The following is a 12606-nucleotide window of genomic DNA, read 5'->3' on the forward strand; positions in this document are numbered from 1 at the left end:
TAATGTTGTATAATAAAACATAATAATTAAAACCACTAACATATAGGGGCTCCATTAGGCCATGTCCCCCGTCACAAATCCATTTTTGGGGCAATATAGGCCCTTTTACATTTGCAGGCAACCAGTTTTACGCTTTTACAATAGAGCTATAATAAACGGATATACGGCGTTTCAAAATTCTAAAAAAGGAAGCTATTGTACGTAAAATATGAGACATTTCATTTTGAGGCGTTGTGACAGTGTTGTGATGACTCGAGTCAAAAGCCCTAAATGGCTCGACTTGACTCGAGTCAAAGTCAAAAATGATTGGAGTCACGTTATGAAAATTGTGAAGGCAAAACAAACAACTTAATAAAGTCAGATACTTTTCTGAACAATTACAACACTCTGTAATAAGTATCAATCAGACCAATTTGTAGATAGCTGTAACGTTATGCTATTTAGTTTAATGCAACACATAGTGTGATCTTATACAGTACTTATAGAATTATTACGTCACGAACAATTATTAGCTTTTGACAAAAAATAACATGATTGATTGAGATTTTATGCTTTCCTGAGTTGTACGATAAAGTTCAAAGCTCCCAGAAATCAATCATTTGATTTCAAAAGTAAATGATGTAGCATTTTCAATGCCTTTTAAGCTCGGGCAAGACACCGAAAAACCCGTTAAGCTTAAAAAGTCCGGTGGATGGCACCCTTGCAATAATCTGATTTGCTGCCATTTCGGTCGTGTAACTTGGATACAGTGAAGCTTTTATGTAAAAGACATAGGTCAGAGTGCTGCCAGTATAGGCAACAGTTGGGTCTAGAGCAGAGGCACGCAACCAAATGACGTCACAATTTGGGTAGCAGGGGTCTAGTATACAAATGTATTACGTGGTTATGCACTTCTGCTCTAGGCTAGACCTCAACAACTTACCGGTACGTCCACTATTTTAACATAGGCCTACCGCCTATTTGGGGCATGGGCTGGGATAAGAGCTGGGCTACGGTATCATACTGATCATAGCTCTCTCCGTATAGGTATAAAACCTTTAAGATTTTTTCAAGGGTTCCTAATAGGCTTAGATGCAAACAGTGGTTAGGAAATTCTGAATTCTGTTGATTGGTACATATTGTAAAGCAGCAGAAAATGAGTGTTTAATTACGGTAAGTCTTTACAAGTGGACGTTAGCGTATTCAGGTATTTCAGAGTTGAAATGGTCCTACATAGTGAAGAAGATGGGCTGGTATTTCGAATATCTGAACATGTTCCTGAAGTTGTGCGGCAGGTTGTACACAATTCTTTTTCATACATATACTTAGCATATAGCAGTGTTTCTCAATCTTTCTAGCCTACTGACTAGCCTATTTCCACTTTGGCATAATAGCCATTTCCATTCATGAACTCAAGTACTATTGGTTGTAATAAGTAATTTATTGCCAATAAATTATTTATTGGCACACACGCACTGTAACCTAAATCTTAATGGGATGAACAAATTCAGCTCACACTACCACCTACAGGGTATCAGAAGGATATTTTACAACTTAATGATAATTTAGTAAGTTAACTTGGCTAAAATATTTACACCACCTGACTTAAAAATCATCCTTTTACCACAAAACCATATAGTTGACTAGTCAAAAGCACATTGTGTTCTGAGAACTCATAAAATATCTGCATGACATCACAAAAAATGCAAAAGATAGCAAAATTCGGCATGGAGTGAACAATATGTAACAAATGGGAATGTTCGTAACATGTACAGATAACAGTTGAACAAAAATTTCTAAAGTTAACGTGCTCGCTGACTCATCCAGAACTAGGGTTAGTTCAGATATCAATGATATTGATTATACTATCCAACTAATGGGTATATATATCCAAATATTTCTGTTTTAGCTAACCGGTTAACCGAATAAGAAACGGTAAGCACAAAGTAACCTTTTTGTCCTAATTTTTATTAAAACATAATGTTTCGATTGTAAAAGAGCTATATAATGTGACACTACAAGACATTTTAATGAATTTTTATAGTTTTATTAGAATGCTATTGCACCAAAAACCAATTTATATTAGATTTTTTTTTCTGAACCAGTTTTCACAAAGAAGAGTATGGAAATATTATAATGCTACAATTTTTATGTGAACTTCATCTTTGAGCAAAAAATAGACTGTGACACTACAAGACAAAAACATTACCTCACTTTCAAGCACTAACACAAAATTTGAAAAGTCTACTCTTGTGTAATCCATGACGCAAGGTAAAGGGCAGTAGGGTTTCCCTACTATAAATATAGTTTAGAAAGTGTTCCAAATTTAAAACTTGTTATTAATTGTACTTAAACAAACAAAATGTTTGTGTGACACTACAGGACGTAACACTACAAGACAAAATAGTTGTACTTAGAAAACTTTAAACATCATTAAGTGACTATAATATATAAACCATATACAAAAACAAACAATAACAGTTGTAACATAACATTAGACAATAACAACAATTACTTTAATTAATCAAACTCTAATACACATCTGAACAAAACATTCAAACAACTAACAACACTATTCCTCACATCATTTTCGAAGTGTTACATATTCATTTTCATACAAATTACATCATAATTCTTTGGCTATAACATTATTATTTTCCAAGGAAATGCAATGAATTTTTGTAACATTTTCTAAAGGCGGTGATACTTCAAATGCCTGAGAAATAACTGCGACCTCTGTTTTAATCTGGGACTCTGCAATTGAGAGAAGTCTAATAGCTGAAGAGCTAAGTGCAAAAGCTTCTTCAAAGGATTTCATATTATTGTCAACTGTTCTACGAGCCTTAACTAAATCATAAACTGTTCTATCATCAAATATCAGATAGATATTCTGAGTTGAGAAATTCTGAATAGATATTCTGAGTTGAGAAACATTAGCAAAAAGGCTAGGCCCATAATAATGGAAAGTATCATAACTACGGCACACGAATGCATGAAACTTATTATTGTTCCCTCTGCACTTTTTCACGTTCACACTGATTTATTAAAAAACAAGGCAAGATTTATTGTTAGACCACTAATTCATAATAATAAAAAATTTAGGCTTTGGTGCTCACCATCACACTAAAAATTTTTTCTTTGCATGCACTATTGTTCATGAAAAACTGCAATACTTTCCAGTCTGGGACATATGAATAGGCCTACCGATTTCGGTTGTTCAAGTTAAGTTAGGAATTGTGGTCATAGTGACCATTTATATTTAAATACGCTTTTATGTTGTGAGACATTTAATAAGTCAAGTATGGTATACGTACATGTCATTCAGTGTGTTCACAAGCTGCATGTTAAGGTCAGTATTTGAAGATATTTCATTCCTAATGCATACCAGTAGTTCATAGCTTAAATTTAATTAGGCACTTCAGGCCAATTAGTTTGTCATTTTTGGCATTAACTTATATTACAAAGAACAGCATAATGCAAACTTGTGCAATATTTTTGATTAAAATGTCAAAATTTATTTTTCATTTAGCTCACTTTATTAAAGTCCATTTTATAAGTATTTTAATAAGTGTTAGTATTGTTTAAAATATACAGAATCGAAAACCAATTGGTACTAACGTACAAAAAGTGAAGAATTAATGAATGCCTTATTTAAATCTTTGAAATTTGGATATTCTTCACTTTCCAACATTCTTTAAATTATTGTTGCCTTTAATAAAAAGGTGGTGGAAAATGGGAGCGTGCAGAATTGGAGTGTACAGAATGTGGAGAATTTAGTATAAGAGGAGTTCTGATTAACCACAAATACTTAGACTTTATATAATAATTTCATGACTAAGTATTTTGAGTTTGATAATAAACATAGACTACCTCTCTTTGTTTACTTATACTTTGCTTTGTTTTGTTTATTATGTGGTATGATCCACGTATACATATCCACATTATCAGCTCAATCTGTAGGTTACTCGCATTTGCCTCTCATTCTGAATATTTACCATCACAGTGATTATAACTTTTGTAAAAAGTATGGGTAGTATGGTCAATGACATAATGTGGTAAAGGTTTTGTTTAAACCCTTATTTAGAACACTGCTATTTTGTTCATAGTTGTTATTTGTTACCAACCTTACATTTAAAATCAAAGGTTCTAAGTGAACGTGGTTGGACAGAATTTGATGAAGAAGCAGAATCGGAAGGATCATGGAATTTATGGTGGAAAACACAGCGGTTTCGTAAATCAGAGCATGACGAAATTGCTCCATGGCAGCGTCTTAACCACTTCCCCAAGACCGATGCTATCACTAGAAAAGATTGTCTTGTGCGAAATCTTCGCAGAATGAGGTCATGTTCAATATCGTAATTTTGTTATAAAGTGAACAGTATTTTATAAGTGGAAACTTAGTTTCTGGTTATGTATGAGTGTTTTTGCGATAAACCAAGAAATAGAAATGGTATGATTGTAAACAAATAAATTGCTTTGTTATTCAAATTACCCTTTTTGCATTTAATAGTTGTGTCTACGGTATGCAAGCGTTTGGTTTTCATCCACATTCTTATATTCTTCCAAATGAATATACTAGATTTGTCTCAGAATATGCAAAAGAATCACAGAAGCATGGCAGAAAAGTCAGTGTACACATTTATGTGTTTACAAATATTGTTTGAAATATTATGTCCTCATGTCGTTTTTCTACAAAAGGTTTTAGTGCTATGGAAAATAATACTCTTGTCCATGTATTTCCAATCTGCCTACCTGTGCATGCTGCAGCAAGTAGTAGATAAAGCAATGGCGTTCTGTTAGTTAGTAGAGTATCCTTTCCATTAGTAGGATATTTTGCAAACATGCAACATAAACGAAAGCAAATAAGCTCGTTTATAAATGTCTTATTGTTTTGATTTAGAATCTTTACTGGATATGCAAGCCAGTGGACCTGTCAAGAGGTCGAGGCATATTTGTTTTTCACGATTTGAAGCATTTGACCTATGATTGCTCTGTTGTTGTACAAAGATACATTACCAACCCATTCTTAATCTCTGGTTACAAATTCGATTTGAGGATATATGTCTGTGTACCCACCTTTCACCCTCTTACTATATATATGTATCAGGTGAGATAACTATTGGAATATTTTGAGCAATGGTAAAAAATCCGTTCTGTGAACAAATCAAGAAATGTACCGTTATTGTCAGAAGGTATACAGACCCACAATTTTATAAAATCGTAGTCATAGCATATTATAGTCATTACTGATGCGGTCTTAACTTCCTGAAGCTCAAATACTGAAAAAATGGTTTTCTCTGACTGTTGCAACTAATTACAGGAGGGCATAGTTCGCTTTAGCACAGACAAGTTTGATCTGAATCAACTAAATAATGTATTCTCTCATCTAACTAACACGTCCATAAACAAGTATGGGCCCTCTTATGGTGTTGATAAGGAACGTGTTGGATCAGGTTGCAAATGGACCTTATCACAGGTCAGGTTTTGTCATCCCAATTTTTTTAAGCTTTATTGCTCTATTCAAAGAATTGAGCTACAGTTCACTACTTATCAGTGCCAAGATTGAGTCATACCAGTAATTATATGATAATTAATTAATCACTATGTGATAAGTATATTATCGATAACATTTTGCTCACAAATATGGAAACTAATACTGTTCGCAATTTGTTTGAATACAATAAAATTATAAATCATTGCAATTTTTTAAAAGAATTATCTTTAATTACAGCTGCGAAGTTATTTGCATCAGCTAGAAGGGTTTGATGAAATTCTGCTTTGGCATCAAATTAGCAACATAATAACTCTTACATTAGCAACACAGTCACCATCCGTCCCCAAGTGCCAAAACTGCTTTGAAGTGTTTGGTTTTGACATTCTTGTGGATGATCAGATGACGCCTTGGCTTTTAGAGGTTCATCCTTTTCAGTTACAATGCCACTTGAGTTTATGGTAGTAGTTCCCAAACTTTCCTTGCTGCGAAACCCCTCAAGATCATTCAAAAACCTCAATCAAACACTTAATAAAGTTTTTAGTGTATAAATTACAACATACTAATAACCTCTATTGTAGAAATAGAAATTTATTATAGTTAGTTATTATATATTATAGAAATTTTATTATAGTAAAACTTAATAAATGTTTTGACTTGTAAGTAATGCATTCTGCACATAACTGGTAAATAATTAATTTGGTTGTTGTCACTTTTACTAATAATAATTACCCCAGTAATTGTATCTATTTCTCGGACCCGTGGTAACTATGCACTTCAACCTTAGGGTACTGGGTAACTAACTTTGGTAACCACTTGTTTATAGTGATCCATAATGGTATTATGATTGGCTTGTTATCATCTTAGAGTATTTTAAGAAGTAAATAAGATGCCATACAATCAGAGGTGGGTAGATGGTGATATAAAACATACCAGTTTGTTGTTGGCAGTTTGTATAGAAATGGAAAGAAATCATTTTTAAAGTATTTATGTATTTGTCAATATAAATTTGCTATAACTAAAGGGAACCTAGAACTGATTAAAACAGTAAAAATGACTAAATAATGGGGTTAAGAATGAAGTTTGTGATGAACAGCGAGATTACATTACTTCAATAAACAGAAAGGCGAGACAACAATTAAAATTTTGCAATGTATTGATGCGTTATAAGATAAAAAGTTTTTAAATCGCTAAGTGAAAGGTTCTATCTATGTGTTAAAACAAATAAGAATTAGAAACTTCACAATGTCTGAGTTTGACTTCCATGTAATTTTTATGTTGAAAATTTTGGCATCGACTAAACATGCTTGACTTCACTACAACCATTCAGTATTGGGGGATCGAAGTACGTTATTGACACTGTGACAGTAATAGTTATGGTCCTGATAAAGTATGGCAGTATTGTGATTTAGCACTATATTGTAGTACTGTATCATGAAACTACCCACCACTGAATACAAACCTTCGTTTTGGCAATCAACGATAAACTGACTGTTTTCTCTTTAGGTTAATTTCAGTCCTGCTTTAAGCATGGATTGCCAAGCAGACTTTATAGCTAAACGGTCAATGTTAAATGATTTGATTGATCTCCTGAATTTTAAAGGTGTGTTTTGTGGTAAAACTGAAATTATTAAATGTACTAGAATTGCATACAATATCACATAAAAATTCTAAATTTACTTTCCATGTCTTTAAAAAGTTTATTGATAGCATTAGGTTAATTTTGTTGCAATTTCCTTGTTGTTTAATATTTACAAAATTTATTTACCAGAAAGTGATGCTGAGCATGGCGGGAAAGAGTTTCGGGAATCTTGTATTAGTCCCACACCAAGCTCAGGAAGAAAAAACACTGTTGGTTCATATGGTGTAAGATCTTCTAATTCCAAGTCAGGCAGCGCAAAAGTTAAATACGTTCAAAGGGATGGTAATCATAGATTGGACCTGAAGTCAAAAACATCACAGAAAAATGTGGTTACCTACAAACCAGTGGAAGCAGAGCAAAAGAGGCAATATATTTTTGGGAAACCACAGAGTGATAAGTCAAAGAATGTCATGGATGGCAGTAAACTTAAAAAGCCACCTCAGTCATTGTCATTACCTACCATTCGCAGAATGTCCACTGACAGCATGGAATGTAAGTTAACAGTTAACTGAGAGTTTATGAAATATTTAAAAACTTTCCAATTTTTTGGAAATGTCTCCAGGCTTTTATAAAATTTGTCGTAACAATTTTGTGAATGGTTTCATTCAATTTATATTTACTAGAATTTGAAGATTATGCCAATTTACTTTTTCAATGCTAGAAGTACATGCTATATATACCTATATGGTATAAATACTTAATAGCTGGCTGAAGTTTTGCAATCTAATTTTGCAGCCGCATCCAGCAAAACATCATGTGAAGGTTTTCCTCGCAATTTAAGCTCCAGTAGTGTTGCCTCCAGTGGTTCATCAGTTGACCGTTCAAATCAACCTAAATCTGCACAAGATTTAGATAATTTCACAAGCAATGTAGATGTTCATTTGATGAAAACGCCTCGGAAGCTGAGTGTTAAAAATATTTCTTCCAAAGTAACACACGTGGATAATTCTAAAAACCATGACTTTTTGCAAGATGTTCCCTCATTGTCTACGATTGTCGAAGCAAGACCTTCGTCCAGTTATGTTAGGGAGGATAACATTGATCACAGTGATGTGCTGGACTCTGGAAGGTCTGTCCCCCTTAATAAGACAATTAGCAGGAAAAAATCTTTGAACTCTGCTCCAGTTTCAAGAACCACTTCACCAAACAAAAAGTATAATCCCAAGTCAAACAAGCCTGGCAGTGGAAAGCCAAAGTTAAAGTCCTTTGCAAATTACAGTAAGTTACTATAATCTTTCTATGCTGTCCGTATAGTGATAAGTCATAGTATACTCTTGTTCTTGGTATGCGTATCTGAGCCAGATGCTTAAATATTATTTAGAGTCCCCGTATAGTATAGCAAGCACAGCAGCCAAAAAGACAGCTGCCTCCAATCCCTGGCCAAGAACTCGCGTAGGAGACTTCATTTTAACATTTCCTTTAAATGAAGCAATGAGACGAGCATCAGGGTTTCATTACGACATGAAGGGAATTATTCGTGAACAACAAAAAATGCTAAAGGTTATTTTCCAAACTGTATGATATAAACATTGGCATTTCAAAAATAATCACATTACAGTAAAATTCAAACAGTTAATACATCCACTTTGGGACCAGTTGATCTTGGATGTAATAACCAGTTTTCCTAAAACTGTAACTAAACAACTTCTAGAGAATAGAATAGGAATGTCTTCCTGAGATGGTCATCTATTTGTTCAATGAGATTTTCGTTCAAATTAGGCTATTATGTCAACACTAAGAACAATTTTTCTGCATGAAGAATTGGATGTATTAAGCGGTGGCTGTATGTATTAACCAGGGTTTTTAAAATCGGTAATGAAGAAGAAAATTACGTCCCAATTTCTTGGGATGTACTAACCGAGTGACTGTATTGACCATGGATGTATTAACTGAACAACTTGCCTCAGTTGTCGTATAATGTTTGTCCCCAGCTGAGAACCTATTTTTTCTGTATTATCTGTATTATTATCATTTCTGTATTATCTATATCAGGGTTGTCCAAACTTTTTCACTCGCCACTCACTATGTGTGAAGCTGCCTGCCTACAACGCACTAAATATCGTAAAGACCATGAACAAAGGCATTGACCGTAAAATTCATTTTCTAATTGAAAATGTTAAATAATAGGCCAATAAAAATATCGTCCAAAGCAATAAAAAGTCACACAACTGTAGCGACTCGCTTGCCCCTACAACTCTAACAGGTAGCACAAACGCAAGGTTTACGCCGCCCAGCGCTATATAAAATAAAAAGCCATAGAAGAATTAATATAATGAAATGCAAAATCGGCTGATTAAAGACGGCAATATTTTAACGTTCTTCGTGGGAGCAGTGATGTGATGCGAAGACGTCACATGAATGCTTGTCAGTCATTCTGGTTTTCATGATATTTTTGTTTTGAATTATATAACAATGAAGATTTTTGCTCTATGTACTTTGATTCGAAAAGTTCCTTTGGTTCTGCCATGTTTGATGTAACACATAACAGCACTTAACAGTTAACTGCAGTGTACAGGCACTACAGGGTCTCGTTACAGGTGGGACTATAAGAAATTACAGCACAGTGAAGTTTTTGTGATACATAATTTTTAAATTTTTATGCAATATTTGCTCAATAACGTACCGTAACTTAGGTCACCTTACAATTAAGGAATGCAAGTTAATAATTACGACGAAATGCTTCGAAAAATAATTTGCACTTGAATACTTTGAAGTTGAACAGTTTTATGTAAACCATATTGAAATAAAGTTTGTTAGACTTAAACTTCCAACGTTTGTTTCGTATTTCTTTATCTTTGCTACGAAGTTACGTGTGAGCTTGATGATAGCCGCGGAACAATAATAAACAGGTGCCTAACCGCAGTTGGGCCTCAGGTCGTAGTTTGGATACCTCTGATCTATATTATTATCACGGCTTCCATTTTTTTGTTCCTACATTTATAATGAACAAGTCTTTGACAAAGGCAAAACAATAACAAATCTTCAATTTCAGTAATAATTGCATTTTGAGAGTTATGTACACAACATTATTGTAAATATGTACAACAACCCAAAAAGTGTTTCCTCTTAGTGTTCTTCCATTTTTACAAATTTTCGGGTTTTACAGAAAGAAAAGGTTCTTTAGTTTGTGTAAGCTAGCGCATATTAATATGTTGTTGTCCTAAGTTACCTTTTTTTCTGTTCCCCTTGAGGTGTTGACTTAGGTAAATCCTACTGTAGTGTTTATTAGCTATTATGCTTCCTATCAAATCTGTTCTTTCGTGTGCTTATTTAAGTTGTTTATTGCAATATTGTTCCACTAAAAAATTGCTAATTTAAGATAAATTCTAGAAGTTAACGGAAACTTCCCAAAAAAGAACTGAAGCTAGAAGGAAAAGTTCTACTACCCTTGATCGATCTGAAGCCATTCAGTTGAGTTTTCAGTTAAAGTTTGATGACAAGGATGCCAATCCACTTTACTTTTGGGGTCCACAAAATCCTCCACTGCTTTCCAATATACTATCATGATAAGAGATTAGCGTCTTCATCAATAAGGTAGTGTGTCATGATATTGATCGGTGCATTTGTAAACTAGGGTTGTGGTAAAATATTTTGTCCATTTATGTTAATTTTCCTTCAGGAATGAATTGTTTTAGGTGATAGATTTTAGGACCAATGTATTGTATTAAGCCACATAGAATATACTGCAAGTTTGTATTGTTTAGCTGAAACAGTGTTGACTTTATTATGAATATTACTACACCCCTGTACAATAAATCAATAGCACTACATGTTTCTACTAAGACATGTAACAAAGCTTGCACTAATGGCATGACAGTTGGAATGTGGTATGAGTATTTAGGTGTTTTTCCTTTTTACTATCTTCGGCACACTTACTTGTTTATATCATATAAGTACCAATGTAAGGTATAAACAACAAGTGCCAATTGTGTAATAACTGTTTGTAACATAAGACAGCTACATGTTTGAATAATGTGGCCCAAGAGCCAACCTTTTGTTTGGAAAATGTTTTAAATATTTAGTTACTAATGGGAAGAGTACCTTCACTTAATTTCATTCAGTATTGGCTATTTTTAGGACACTCAAACACCATTAAAACAATTCGTTGTGCATAATTTAAATAATTTCTAGTTTTAAAATATGGTAACATACAGAATTTATTGTCATCTCAGTGATCTTTTTTTTCCGTCATTAGGTGTAGTATTACTTCATTGCTTTTTAAAGTTGGCGAAGTGCTCAAGTTCTAAAAAGATAATTTCTCTTATTGTTTTATAAAAAACTTTGGGTACGATGCTCAAGCTTTTGATGTTTTAGCTTAACCTTTGTTTTTTTAAATTTGGGGAAAATTTTATTACAACAAAAGTTTTGTAACTAACAGAATCTGCAAGCATATTAGAATGAATGCGCAAAAAAAAAAACTAAATGTATTTAAATTTGATTGATCTGATGCCTTCTGTTGCAAAGTTTAAAAATTTCTAGTTCTTTAAGGGAAGATTTGACTAGTGTTACCACTTACCAGGTTCTTTATTTTTTTCTAGCTATGACCCAGTTGCTTGGTTAATTAGAATGAAGCTTTATCGACAGACGAAAGTGCAGATGTCATTGTTATCTGTTTTACATATGACTCTACCTGCGTTTGCAATTCCAACATCCAGTTGTGCTAAAATTTTGTAATTAACTGCCAATACATTTGTGTGCCAAATATTTTTTGTGCCAATTTTGCAAACATTTTCATTCCTGGTCTTAATATATCATACTACACTGTAGCATATGAGCATAATGTATGGAACAGCTTTCATTAAATATTATATTTAATTTAAAAATCTTACCTGAATATTTAAAATATAACAAACTGTGGCTCGTAACATTGCTTGCCTGCTATTTATTTTCCTTTAATTTTGTTACTGCAATCAGTTCACTGTGTTTGTGTATAATGGAGCATTAGCAGTCTGTTGATGCCCCATTAATGGTTTCTCTAAAAGAGAACTTTGTTGTTTCCATTTACGCTATAGTGTATTTATGTATTGCTTCCATTTTTCTGTGTTTGCAGTGGACACTTTCATTGTATAAGTAAAGCATTTCACGATAAGTTTCTTGAAATACCAAAGTGTTTTATATTTTCTAAAATATCTATTAATGAAGCACATATGCTTATCAACTGTAAGTAATAATATACTACTTTTGGTTAATGTGTCTAAAAAAAATTAATGATAACATACTGAAAATAATAAGCCATTTGGTGGAATTGCTATAGTTGTTTTTCATTGCACTTTCTTGCATATAATTTCTCGGTAACTTGTAATGTTGTTACCATACTAGGGTTCTTACTTTTTTGAGACCACTGTGCATTTGTCTATTTATAATGATTAATTTTAATTGTTTTTGATGCTTTCTATTGCTAGTATATGTGGTTTTCTCTAAGCAAAGTGCCAAGTACATATGACCAAAATAAATTTGTAATTTTTGGTGTATTGAATACACATTTAAGTTAGTG

General features: G+C 33.2%; 1 protein-coding gene across 1 annotated transcript; it reads left to right on the forward strand.

Annotated features, from left to right (window-relative positions):
* Positions 1-786: 786 nt before the first annotated feature.
* Positions 787-12559, forward strand: LOC143465597 (uncharacterized). The gene is made up of 12 exons (XM_076963980.1): positions 787-1274; positions 4123-4319; positions 4490-4604; positions 4880-5086; positions 5300-5455; positions 5711-5893; positions 6977-7073; positions 7242-7604; positions 7848-8330; positions 8434-8612; positions 10443-10646; positions 11651-12559. The coding sequence occupies exons 1-11, from the start codon at positions 1203-1205 to the stop codon at positions 10617-10619; spliced, it is 2229 nt and encodes a 742-aa protein (XP_076820095.1). The 5' UTR covers positions 787-1202; the 3' UTR covers positions 10620-10646; positions 11651-12559.
* Positions 12560-12606: the final 47 nt, after the last annotated feature.

This window comes from Clavelina lepadiformis, chromosome 7 (genome assembly GCF_947623445.1).
Source record: "Clavelina lepadiformis chromosome 7, kaClaLepa1.1, whole genome shotgun sequence".
Taxonomy (NCBI): domain Eukaryota; kingdom Metazoa; phylum Chordata; class Ascidiacea; order Aplousobranchia; family Clavelinidae; genus Clavelina; species Clavelina lepadiformis.